The sequence below is a fragment of the Entelurus aequoreus genome, linkage group LG17 (assembly GCF_033978785.1).
Source record: "Entelurus aequoreus isolate RoL-2023_Sb linkage group LG17, RoL_Eaeq_v1.1, whole genome shotgun sequence".
Classification (NCBI taxonomy): domain Eukaryota; kingdom Metazoa; phylum Chordata; class Actinopteri; order Syngnathiformes; family Syngnathidae; genus Entelurus; species Entelurus aequoreus.
The window spans coordinates 17,638,877-17,652,869 of record NC_084747.1 but is presented as its reverse complement, the minus strand read 5'-3'; the positions used below and the strand labels follow the sequence as shown (position 1 = coordinate 17,652,869).

The 13,993-nt window shown below is 42.4% G+C and overlaps 1 protein-coding gene across 1 annotated transcript in view; it reads left to right on the top strand.

Annotated features, from left to right (window-relative positions):
* adamts3 (ADAM metallopeptidase with thrombospondin type 1 motif, 3) overlaps window positions 1-13,993 on the top strand; it is a 452,399-nt gene that overhangs the window by 399,377 nt on the left and 39,029 nt on the right. Inside the window, exon 16 of the mRNA XM_062024353.1 lies at window positions 3,416-3,579. Within this exon, the coding sequence (XP_061880337.1) occupies window positions 3,416-3,579 (164 nt within the window). The remainder of the gene's footprint in view (window positions 1-3,415; window positions 3,580-13,993) is intronic.

Below are 13,993 nucleotides of genomic sequence, written 5' to 3'. Positions count from 1 at the left end.
CGTGGAATTAACACATTATTATGCCTAATTTGGACAACCAAGTATGGTGAAGATAAGGTCCTTTTTTTAAAGATAAAATAAAATAAAATAAGATAAACAAATTAAAAACATTTTCTTGAATAAAAAACAAAGTAAAACAATATAAAAACAGTTACATAGAAACTAGTAATGAATGAAAATGAGTAAAATGAACTGTTAAAGGTTAGTACTATTAGTGGACCAGCAGCACGCACAATCATGTGTGCTTACGGACTGTATCCCTTCCAGACTGTATTGATATATATTGATATATAATGTAGGAACCAGAATATTAATAACAGAAAGAAACAACCCTTTTGTGTGAATGAGTGTAAATGGGGGAGGGAGGTTTTTTGGGTTGGTGCACTAATTGTAAGTGTATCTTGTGTTTTTTATGTTGATTTAATAAAAAATAAAAAAAACGATACCGATTTATCGGCCTATAATATCGGCAGGCCGATATTATCGGACATCTCTAGTTGTGAGTTCAAACCCCGGCCGAGTCATACCAAAGACTATAAAAATGGGACCCATTACCTCCCTGCTTGGCACTCAGCATCAAGGGTTGGAATTGGGGGTTAAATCACCAAAAATGATTCCCGGGCGTGGCCAGCGCTGCTGCTCACTGCTCCCCTCACCTCCCATGGGGTGAACAAGGGGATGGGTCAAATGCAGAGGACAAATTTCACCACACCTAGTGTGTGTGTGTGACAATCATTGGTACTTTAACTTTAACTTAAGGTGGCGGTGCGTAACTGGCAACCCCCTGGGAGTTGAGGGGAGCAGTGAGCAGCAGCGGTGGCCGCGCCCGGGAATCATTTTTGGTGATTTAACCCCCAATTCCAACCCTTGATGCTGAGTGACAAGCAGGGAGGTAATGGGTCCCATTTTTATAGTCTTTGGTACCGATCTCAGGGCGGACACTCTAACCACTAGGCCACTGAGTAAAATTACTAAACATGTCAGACCTTAGTAAATCTAATAGATGTCGTTAGGATTCTCAACTTATTGGTCAAACGGTGGAGAGCAGGGCATCGAAATGAAAACAATAACAAGATTTCGGGGCTGTAAATCTAATTTTGAAATGAGCATATCCCGGCTGAACTACCGTTATCAGTTATAAAGGTATTCGAAAAAGAACATGATTCAGTAATGCCTTTTGACATATCAGGGCCATTTAATGATGACTTGACATGAAATTATGACATATGGCTCCTCTAAAATTGTACCGACAAATTTTTCGGATCATTTTTTTATAATTGTCGATTATGTCGAATACATTTCGCAGCTCTATGAATAAGTATGTCAGTATATAGCAGAAGGCAGAGAAATAAGCTTTTATTTCTTGATATAAACTAGACCAGGGGTGCCCACACTTTTTCTGCAGGCGAGCTACTTTTCTATTGATCAAGTCGTGGGGATATACCTCATTCATATATATAATTTATATTTACTTATTTATGAAAGATATGTTTTTGTTAACAAGTTAAAGGTGTTTAATGATAATACAAGCATGTTTAACACATATAGTTAATATTGTTAACAAGTCAAAGGTGTTTAATGATAATACAAGCATGTTTAACACATATAGTTAAGATTGTTAACAAGTCAAAGGTGTTTAATGATAATGCAAGCATGTTTAACACATATAGTTAATATTGTTAACAAGTCAAAGGTGTTTAATGATAATGCAAGCATGTTTAACACATATAGTTAATATTGTTAACAAGTTAAAGGTGTTTAAAGATAATACAAGCATGTTTAACACATATAGTTAATATTGTTAACAAGTTAAAGGTGTTTAAAGATAATACAAGCATGTTTAACACATATAGTTAATATTGTTAACAAGTTAAAGGTGTTTAAAGATAATACAAGCATGTTTAACACATATAGTTAATATTGTTAACAAGTTAAAGGTGTTTAAAGATAATACAAGCATGTTTAACACATATAGTTAATATTGTTAACAAGTTAAAGGTATTTAAAGATAATACAAGCATGTTTAACACATATAGTTAATATTGTTAACAAGTTAAAGTTGTTTAAAGATAATAAAAGCATGTTTAACACATATAGTTAATATTGTTAACAAGTTAAAGTTGTTTAAAGATAATACAAGCATGTTTAACACATATAGTTAATATTGTTAACAAGTTAAAGGTGTTTAAAGATAATACAAGCATGTTTAACACATATAGTTAATATTGTTAACAAGTTAAAGGTGTTTAAAGATAGTGCAAGCATGTTTAACACAAATAGTTAATATTGTTAACAAGTTAAAGGTGTTTAAAGATAATACAAGCATGTTTAACACATATAGTTAATATTGTTAACAAGTTAAAGGTGTTTAAAGATAATACAAGCATGTTTAACACATATAGTTAATATTGTTAATAAGTTAAAGGTGTTTAAAGATAATACAAGCATGTTTAACACATATAGATTCCTTTCTTTCATGAAGACAAGAATATAAGTTGGTGTATTACCTGATTCTGATGACTTGCATTGATAGGAAACAGACAGTGGTGATGATAACGTCCGCATTTTCAAATGGAGGAGAAAAAAAGTCCTCCTTTCTGTCCAATACCACATGAAAGTAGTTGGTTTTTGGCATCTTATTTGTCCAGCTTCCGTACTCCTTTGTATACACTTTACAAGAAATACGTTGGCGGCAAACTCCGTTGCTTGCTAGCTTGTGCACGCCAGCTTTCTGAGACTCTTATTTTGTTAGCGCAGGCAGGATGAAGCGGCGCTTTTATTGTGCAACTGTGCAGTCGGTCTTTGGAGTTTTGACGACAGGTACGGCGCCAGAGTTTGTTGAAATAAAAAGTGTTTCTCGCCTTCCTGTCGGTCATTTGTTCTTAATAATGAGCTGGCAGCAGACAGCGTCGACTCACAAGACCCTCGGGTGCCGTGAATGTCAATCAAGTGACGAAAGTGACGTCATAGTGAAGATTTATGATCGCTCATTTTTAAGACTATTTTTTTAATGCCTTGCTTGGGGATCGACTGACACACCCTCCGCGATCGACCGGTAGCTCGCGATCGACGTAATGGGCACCCCTGAACTAGACTAAATTACCATCGGGTATATTTTAGCATTTTTGTTGAACGAGAGTGACACATTGAATCAAGATAAAATACGCTAAATTCAAAGGAAAAGATCGAAAGAAAGACATATCCAGACGGGCTCTTAGAAGCAATAACCTGGGCTTGGACTTGACTCGGTCTCAAAGAATGTGATCTTTACCGCTTTGGTGTCATGTTCCGCCTCGGGGCCAAAAAAGCGTAATATTCTCGTCAGCACAACGGACTCCTTTGTCTCTCTGTGAAGAATTCTGTGCTGCTGGTGTCTGTGGAGCTGCTGGTCCTCCTAACCAATGATTGATTGCAGCAATCAAGAACCAAGCGACGGGCCACTACATCCTCAACGGCAAAGGGGAGGAGGTCCGATCGAGAAGCTTCATTGACTTAGGCGTGGAGTGGCACTACATGGTCGAGGAAGACGTGGAGACGCTGCACACCGACGGACCCCTGCATGACCCCGTGGTGGTCCTGGTAAGAAGACGTCCTTCTCTGTCTTGTATGGGAAACTTTGAAAGTGCCTCAGACAATTATTCCAGTCTATTGAATACAACTCCGCAGAACGTGGTGCTTCTCACAGAGAAGACCTCAAGGATCTTTGACTAAAGGTTGTTTTCTGCTTCTGTTATTTCCTACTGAGAGCCAGCGTCCTTTGTCTAGTTCGTCTTTTGTGAGAGTTGTATGTACAGTCGCGGTCAAAAGTTTACATACACTTGTAAAGGACATAATGTCATGGCTGTCTTGAGTTTCCAATACTTTCTACAACTCTTATTTTTTTGTGATAGAGTGATTGGAGCACATACTTGTTGGTCACAAAAAACGTTCATGAAGTTTGGTGCTTTTATGAATTTATTACGGGTCTACTGAAAATGTGACCAAATCTAAAATTTCGACGCAAAGATCTGACAAAGTGTTTACAGTGGTCCAAGTTCCTCTATAAACATGAGCACTATAGTGGGTTTTAGGAACTTGCTGCAGAAATATTTGTCTCCCAAGTTTTGAACTGAATGATGTCTGATTTGGTCCCCGGGCCGCCAGTTGAATAGCACTGCCCTATGCAGTGGACATTGGTTTCGTGTCTATGTTGTCAGATTACACATTTAATTCGTTGGCTTCCAGTTAAATTCCGCATTGAGTTGAAGATTTTAGTCCTGACATTCCGTGCATTGCATGGTGGGGCCCCTCAATACGACATTGACTTGCTATGCCCCTACTCTTCTGGGCGCAGCCTCCGGTCTTCAGGCCAGGGTCTTCTAAAGATCCCCAAAACTAGTTTTAAAACCCGTGGAGACCTGGCATTCCAGGCTATAGCTCCCAGACTCTGGAACAACTTGCACCAGTCCCTCCGTGATCTTGACTGTGTTGACACTTTTAAGAAACATTTGAAAACTTCTCTTTTTAGTAAAGCTTTTAAGTTAACGCACCTTTTAACTATCATTTTTAATTCACTTTGTATCCTTTTTATGATGTTGCCCCTTGTTTTAATTGAATTGTTTTACTTCACCTATGTTTTGTACAGCGCTTTGTGATTTTATCTGTGAAAAGCGCTTTATAAATAAAATGTACTTACTGTGGAAGACTCTCGCTTCCGGGTTCTTCGGACCACCAATCACCGACATGCCAGGCTTTTCCAGGTTGACAATAATGTTTTATTTTTCAATAAATTGTCTTTCGTGTGCCTTTCAGCAATCGTTTACTACAAACTAAGCACATGAATGGTTTCTCTCCAGTGTGTAGTCTGTCTCGCTCTCGGTCGTGCTCCACCACCAACTCCTCTCTCCTTCCCGGCTGCTGCCTTTTAACAGAGCGACGGGTGATTAGATAAGCAGGCCCAGGTGGGCCATCTACGCACCTGTCGCTGATCTTGAAGCCAGTCCTGGCACACCCCGCTTCGCTGCAGGTTCGCTATGCAAAATATGTGACTAACATTTTTGCAGTATTGTCATGATCCGAGGTCCGGATCATGTTTTTGTTATGTTCTGTTAGTTTTAAACTCCACTAGTTCCTGTTTTTGGGCACCCTTGTTTGTTTTAGTTACCATGGCGACTTATTAGTTTCGCCTGCCTCTGGTGTTTGGGACACGCACTTGCTCTAATCAGGAGACCATTATTTAAGCCTGTCTTTGCCAGTCAGTCATCCTGGCGTCATTGCTCGTTTCATGCCACAGTTTCATGCTTAGTTCATGCTGCTCGTTCCATGTCCTATTCCAAGTTTTTTGCTAGTTATTTGTTTCATGCCACAGTGAGTTTTTGTTTGTTCTATGTCCATAGTTCAGGCTAAGTGTTAGCGTATGTTTCCTGCGTTAAGTTTTATGTTCCTTAGCCTCTCGTGCAATCGGCACGCTTTCCTTTTGTTTTAGTTCCTGTCTTTTGTCCTGTGTATTATTAATTAATTAATAAATATGTTCCAACCTTCAAGTCCTGTCCGGAATAGTCCGTTTGCGTCCTGGGAGAACAAACCTCGCAGTAAGTTGAAACCCCGCCCGTTATGACAAGTATCTTGATAAAAACCGCAGAGCCCTCCTGTCGTACAGATGAAGATCGACAAGGCAGATGTTGGCACTCTATTTAATAACGCTGCCATTAAAGGAGAGCGGAGCATAGCAGAGCAGCTTTATTTCTCCATTCTTAACATGTACAAGACACATAAGAACTGAAATTACATTTTCGGCACAATACCGCTAAGAGCAGACATACGTTACAGGGAGAAAAGACGGGACCGCCAACGGATCAGCCACTTAGGGCGCTCCTTAAAAAGGTGGGAAAAAGGTGACATTGATTCATAACTTTTATGGACAGAATTTCTAGGCGCAGTCAAGGCGTTGAGGGGATCTGGTTTGGTGGCTGCAGGATTAGGTCTCTACTTTTTGCAGATGATGTGGTCCTGATGGCTTCATCTGGCCAGGATCTTCAGCTCTCGCTGGATCGGTTCGCAGCTGAGTGTGAAGCGACTGGGATGAGAATCAGCACCTCCAAGTCCGAGTCCATGGTTCTCGCCCGGAAAAGGGTGGAGTGCCATCTCCGGGTTGCGGAGGAGACCCTGCCCCAAGTGGAGGAGTTCAAGTACCTTGGAGTCTTGTTCACGAGTGAGTGAAGAGTGGATCGTGAGATCGACAGGCGGATCGGTGTGGCGTCTTCAGTAATGCAGACGCTGTATCGATCCGTTGTGGTGAAGAAGGAGCTGAGCCGGAAGGCAAAGCTCTCAATTTACCGGTCGATCTACGTTCCCATCCTCACCTATGGTCATGAGCTTTGGGTTATGACCGAAAGGACAAGATCACGGGTACAAGCGGCCGAAATGAGTTTCCTCCGCCGGGTGGCGGGGCTCTCCCTTACAGATAGGGTGAGAAGCTCTGCCATCCGGGGGGAGCTCAAAGTAAAGCCGCTGCTCCTCCACATCGAGAGGAGCCAGTTGAGGTGGTTCGGGCATCTGGTCAGGATGCCACCCGAACGCCTCCCTAGGGAGGTGTTTAGGGGACGTCCGACCGGTAGGAGGCCACGGGGAAGACCCACGACACGTTGGGAAGACTATGTCTCCCGGCTGGCCTGGGAACGCCTCGGGATCCCCCGGGAAGAGCTGGACGAAGTGGCTGGGGAGAGGGAAGTCTGGGTTTCCCTGCTTAGGCTGTTGCCCCCGCGACCCGACCTCGGATAAGCGGAAGAAGATGGATGGATGGATGGATGGGAAAGGGGGAAGAGTAAAAAAAATATCAGTCTGAGGCTGGACCCTCAGGAGTGGTCCAGACTGAGTCCGAGGAAAAAAACCTCACATAGCATGGCACACATAAACATGGTACATGTAATCACAACAACTCGCAACAGAGTCATCCAACAGGACCCTGGAGGCCGGCAGCCGCTGTTGAGCGCTACTCAGCCCCCACAACCCCGGAGGAATTAAGCAGTGGTGAAGGCGTTGATTTGGGGAGGGGCGTGTGCGTGCATGTATGCCCAATTAACTTGGGTGAGATGTTGGAATTGTCTTTATGGGCCGAGGCTGGCCCCAAGAGTTCAAGAGTTCAAGAGTCCGACCCAGGTGCTTTTGAAAAAAAGGGAAGGTCAAAAGCGTCCATCTTTGAGGAGTCCTCAGGGGAGTGTTTTCAAACAGCCTGTTCCTCAAGGCCATTCGAGGGAGTCAAATCGTAGATTAAGATGTTGTTTTTTCTTCGAGCAGTCAAAACAATGACATTCCTGCTCTTGTGTGCTGGCTTCGACAATTCCAATGTATTCTTTCTCTGCAAACTTCATCAAGATGGAATCCATTTTGCGATTCAAATCAGCAATCGCTCCCGTCTGTGATCCCACAGCACGACCCAATCCTTCCATTGCGTTGAACAGCCTGTTGGCCCCTTGAGTGGCTGCCATCGTCTTCCGAATTTGACGATACACCAGAGCAATGCCCAGCCCAATCAGCAAATGCCCTGCGATCACAGCTCCAAATAGGTAGATGTCTTCCACGTCCTCGATGGAAAGGACTGAGAGGCACATGATTCTCCAAGTATTCCAGGAATCTCTCACTTACCCCGCAGCAACGGTTCCATCAGGGCAGCCAGGCTCCGCCGAACCTCTTTTCCTTGTCGAAAAGACTGGGTCAATTGCGTCGAGAGTCCAGTTGATCAAATTCATTTTGATGTTTAGATTTGAGGACAGCTCAAGAAAACCACCCTCACCAAGAGGCAAGACAGAAAGTCTTAAAGAAAGGCCTACTGAAATGCGATTTTCTTATTTAAACGGGGATAGCAGGTCCATTCTATGTGTCATACTTGATCATTTCGCGATATTGCCATATTTTTGCTGAAAGGATTTAGTAGAGAACATCGACAATAAAGTTTGCAACTTTTGGTCGCTGATAAAAAAGCCTCGCCTGTACCGGAAGTAGCGTGACATCACAGGTTGTGGAGCTCCTCACATCTGCACATTGTTTACAATCATGGCCACCAGCAGCGAGAGCGATTCGGACCGAGAAAGCGACGATTTCCCCATTAATTTGAGCGAGGATGAAAGATTCGTGGATGAGGAAAGTGAGAGTGAAGGACTAAAGGGCAGTGGGAGCGATTCAGATAGGGAAGATGCTGTGAGAGGCGGGTGGGACCTGATATTCAGCTGGGAATGACTAAAACAGTAAATAAACACAAGACATATATATACTCTATTAGCCACAACACAACCAGGCTTATATTTAATATGCCACAAATTAATCCCGCATAACAAACACCTCCCCCCTCCCGTCCATATAACCCACCAATACAACTCAAACACCCGCACAACACACTCAATCCCACAACCCAAAGTACCGTTCACCTCCGCAAAGTTCATACAGCACATATATTTCCCCAAAGTTACGTACGTGACATGCACATAACGGCACGCACGTACGGGCAAGCGATCAAATGTTTGGAAGCCGCAGCTGCGTACTCACGGTAGCGCGTATCCAACTCAAAGTCCTCCTGGTAAGAGTCTCTGTTGTCCCATCTCCACAAGCATGCGTATCCAACTCAAAGTCCTCCTGGTAAGAGTCTCTGTTGTCCCAGTTCTCCACAGGCCAATGGTAAAGCTTGACTGTCATCGTTCGGGAATGTAAACAATGAAACACCGGCTACGTGTTTGTGTTGCTGCAGCCGGCCGCTAATACACCGCTTCCCACCTACAGCTTTCTTCTTTGCTATCTCCATTGTTCATTAAACAAATTGCAAAAGATTCACCAACACAGATGTCCAGAATACTGTGGAATTTTGCGATGAAAACAGACGACTTAACAGCTGGCCACAATGCTGTCCCAAAATGTCCGCTACAATCCGTGACGTCACGCGCAAACGTCATCATACCGAGACGTTTTCAGCAGGATATTTTGCGGGAAATTTAAAATTGCACTTTACTAATCTAACCCGGCCGTATTGGCATGTGTTGCAATGTTAAGATTTCATCATTGATATATAAACTATCAGACTGCGTGGTCGGTAGTAGTGGCTTTCAGTAGGCCTTTAAGTTGCAATAATCCACAATCAAAGGGCTTCTTACGAGTGCGAGTTAGAAGTTTAGGATAAACGAAATGGGAACGTGTTCCTGTTAGCATTTATTCGGCAGGTCTGAAAGTACGACGGGCTTACTTTACACTGAGCTCGACTTTTTTTTCAATAGGCAATCAGGAGGAGACACGGCGCAATCTGCGAGTGGAAAATTACACCGACGGCTCAGTGGAAACTGAATTGTTTGGATCCGCAGGCACGCATCACACGTCTAGACCTTTGCCTGATTGTATATGCGACCTCCGACCCATTTTGATGTCGCAATCATAAAACCTGCATTAGGCGTACAGGCGACACAACAATGCCATGTTGCCTTGCGTACATACGTTAATAGGGGTGTTAGTATGTAGCCTAGCGGGAGCCCTAAGGAGAACGGGATTTGATTGTGTCACTCAGTAAGAAATAATGCATTCATATGTTTAATGTGATCCAATATATACAGTGTGTTTGCGTATGGACGCCTGAAAGTCGGCTGCTTGATAAAGCAGGTCGATGAGGATTCAAATCAAATCAGAGCCTCTCGAGAGTCAAGAGTCAATATGGCGAGGAGAGGGGAAGCCATATTGCGCGTCCAATTTCAGTGTCCTTCATTATGCGCACTTTACACTTGACACATTTTCATTTAGGATATAATTCCGCTACCCAAGTTAGCAATGTTTCCCTTAAAGAAGAACTGCATTTTTTGGGGGGGATTGAGTCTATCATTCAGAATCCTTATGAAAGAAATTATTTTTGGATGCATTCCAACTCGTATCCCAATCCCAAAACCTCCATCACCGTTTTATATACGCACTGTAAGTATACAGTTTACATACACTTGTAAAGAACATCATGTCATGGCTGTCATGAGTTTCCAATCATTTCTACAACTCTTATTTTTTTGTGATAGAGTGATTGGAGCACATGCTTGTTGGTCACAAAAAACATTCACGAAGTTTGCTTCTTTTATGAATTTATTATGGGTCTACTGAAAATGTGAGCAATTTGGTTACATGTCCCTTGGTAAGTTTCACTGCAATAAGGCACTTTTAGTAGCCATCCACAAGCTTCTGGTTGAATTTTTGAGCACTCCTCTTGACAAAATTGGTGCAGTTCAGCTAAATTTGTTTGTTTTCTGACATGGACTTGTTTCTTCAGCATTGTCCACACGTTTAAAGGCCTACTGAAAGCCACTACTACCGACCACGCAGTCTGATAGTTTATATATCAATGATGAAATCTTAACATTGCAACACATGCCAATACGGCCGGGTTAACTTATAAAGTGCAATTTTAAAATTCCCGCCACACTTCCGGTTGAAAAACTGTTTTGGATATGATTTATGCGCGTGACGTCACAAAATGCACGGAAGTGTTTGGACCCTATTGGACACAATACAAAAAGCTCTGTTTTCTTCGACAAAATTCCACAGTATTCTGGACATCTGTGTTGGTGAATCTTTTGCAATTTGTTTAATGAACAATGGAGGCTGCAAAGAAGAACGTTGTACGTGGGATCGATCGGTGTCTTAGCGGCTAAGTACAATACTTACAGCAACACAACAAGGACTACTTACCCTGATAGAAGACGCCTAGCCGATGCTTGCCGCCAAACCCACGGATAAAGTCCTTCGTCGCGCCGTTGATCGCTGGAACGCAGGTGAGCACGGCTGTTGATGAGAAGATGAGGGCTGGCTGGCGTAGGTGGAGCGCTAATGTTTTTATCATAGTTCTGTGAGGTCCGGTTGCTAAGTTGCTAAATTAGCTTTAGCGTCGTTAGCAACAGCATTGTTAAGCCTTACCAGGCTGAGAATTTTTAACCGTGTAGTTACATGTACATGGTTTAATAGTATTGTTGATCTTCTGTCTATCCTTCCAGTCAGGGGTTTATTTATTTTGTTTCTATCTTCATTTGAGAACGATGCTATCACGTTAGCTCAGTAGCTAAGTGTGTCACCGATGTATTGTCTTGGAGATAAAAGTCACTTTAAATGTCCATTTCGCGTGCTCGACTCTCATTTTCAAGAGGATATAGTATCCGAGGTGGTTTAAAATACAAATCCGTGATCCACAATAGAAAAAGGAGAGAGTGTGGAATCCAATGAGCCAGCTTGTACCTAAGTTACGGTCAGAGCGAAAAAAGATACGTCCATCACTGCCTCTCGAGTCCTTCACTCTAACGTTCCTCATCTACGAATCTTTCATCCTCGCTCAAATTAATGGGGTAATCGTCACTTTCTCGGTCCGAATCTCTCTCGCTCCATTGTAAACAAAGGAAAATTGTGAGGAATCCTAGCTCCTGTGACGTCACGCTACTTCCGGTACAGGCAAGGCTTTTTTTTATCAGCGAGCAAAAGTTGCGAACTTTATCGTCGATTTTCTCTACTAAATCCTTTCAGCAAAAATATGGCAATATCGCGAAATGATCAAGTATGACACATAGAATGGATCTGCTATTCCCGTTTAAATAAAAAAAAAATCATTTCAGTAGGCCTTTAAGTCAGGACTTTGGGAAGGCCATTCTCGAAGTTATGTTGTTCGGTCCAAGTCGCTCTCCCTCCCCCAACGTTGACCTCGGCACTCTGACCCCGTATCTCAGTGACTGTGTCACAAACCTGGGGGTAAAGTTCGACTCAGATTTTAAATTCGAAAAACAAATCAGCAGCGTCGTTCAAAAAAGCTTTTATCAATTACGCCAAATAGCGCAAGTGAAACCGCTTCTATCAGGACATGATCTCGAGAAACTAATCCACGCCTTTATCTCGACTCGTCTTGACTACTGCAATGCCCTGTACGTAGGCATTAGCCAGGCCTCCCTCGCCCGCCTGCAGCTCGTGCAGAACTCTGCTGCTCGTCTGCCAACACAGACCCGCAGACGTGAGCACATCACCCCTATATTAGCGTCCCTTCACTGGCCCCCTGTGCGTTACCGAATCCATTTTAAACTCCTTTTATTTGTTTTTAAATGTCTAAACAACCTCGCGCCAACATATCTCTCCGACCTCCTTCAGCCTTACTGCCCCACCCGATCCCTAAGATCAGCCGATCAGCTGCTACTGACGGTCCCGGACACAAGGCTGAAGCTTAGAGGTGACAGAGCTTTCGCCGCTGCTGCTCCCAAGCTCTGGAACGACCTACCTCTGAGTGTTAGACAGGCCTCCTCTCTTCCTGTTTTTAAATCTCTCTTAAAAACATACTTTTATTCCATGGCTTTTAACACTGAGTGATATCCATCCTGCAATGGCGACCCATAATACACCTGCTGTGAACCTGTTTTTATGTTTTATTTATTTTATTTATTTATTTTTTATCGTGTTCTGTTTGTGTTGTATTGTGTTTGCTCGGTTCTCGTATTATCTTTTAACCTGCCCATTGTACAGCACTTTGGCTACCCCTGCGGTAAATTGTAAACGTGCTTTATAAATAAAGTTGATTTGATTTGATTTGATTCTAAAACCTTCATTCTAGCCTGATTTAGCCATTCCTTTACCACTTTTGACGTGTGTTTGGGGTCATTGTCCTGTTGGAACACCCAACTGCGCCCAAGACCCAACCTCCGGGCTGATGATTTTAGCTTGTCCTGAATAATTTGGAGGTAATCCTCCTTTTTCATTGTCCCATTTACTCTCTGTAAAGCACCAGTTCCATTGGTAGAAAAACAGGCCCAGAGCATAATACTACCACCACCATGCTTGACAGTAGGTGTGGTGTTCCTGGGATTAAAGGCCTCACTTTTCTCCTCCAAACATATTGCTGGGTATTGTGACCAAACAGCTCAATTTTTGTTGCATCTGACATCACATGGAGGAAAGTTCTGTGGTCAGATGAAACAAAAATTGAGCTGTTTGGCCAAATATTGACTGTACGTATACTTTTGACCCAGCAGATTTGCTCACATTTTCAGTAGACCCATAATAAATTCATAAAAGAACCAAACTTCATGAATGTTTTTTGTGACTAACAAGTATGTGCTCCAATCACAAAAAAAATAAGAGTTGTAGAAATGATTGCAAACTCAAGACAGCCACGACTGTATATATTTTTTTTTTAAAAAGAGAGCTCTGATATGCACGACACAAATTTCAAGTGCAGAGGATGCTGGCTCTCCGGAAGTTCTGAACAATATTTGTACAGGACATAAAAAACATCATATTCCCCTGAGAACCAGCGTCCTCTGTAGTGGACATTTGTCACAGCTACAAATTCTCGGGATGAAATAGTCCTCTTATGCGCGACTAAAATGTCCACTGAACAGGACGTTGGCTCTCAGGACGATATGGAGGAAAGTTCTGTGGTCAGATGAAACAAAAAATGAGCTGTCTGGCCACAATACCCAGCAATTTTCCGGACTATATTTTAGGATTTTTCCCACCGATATATAAACCGAACTGGACTATAAGAAGCAGATATATGCGTTGTGAAATTAGTTATTTAATCAGAAATGTTTTGTAAATGTTTATTTATTTACCTTAATTGTTTCCAAACGTTGTCTGTAACACGGCAGTAAAACGGCTGATCAAACAAAACAGAAGTCATCGTCATGGACCCACTAGCTGCTAAAGCTAGCTCTCCAGTCAGCTGAAAAGACTGGTGGTTTTAATGAGGAATTTGTGTAACTGAAACAATACAAAAAGAATGGCATTGTAAGTTAATAAGACTTAATAACACAGACACTCGCAAAAAGTGTTAGCATATTAGCTCATGGTAACAACTAGGGATGTCCGATATTGGCTTTTTTGCCAATATCCGATATTCCGATATTGTCCAACTCTTAATTACCGATACCGATATATACAGTCGTGGAATTAACACATTATTATGCCTAATTTGGACAACCAGGTATGGTGAAGATAAGGTCCTTTAAAAAAAAAAAAAAGATAAATAAAT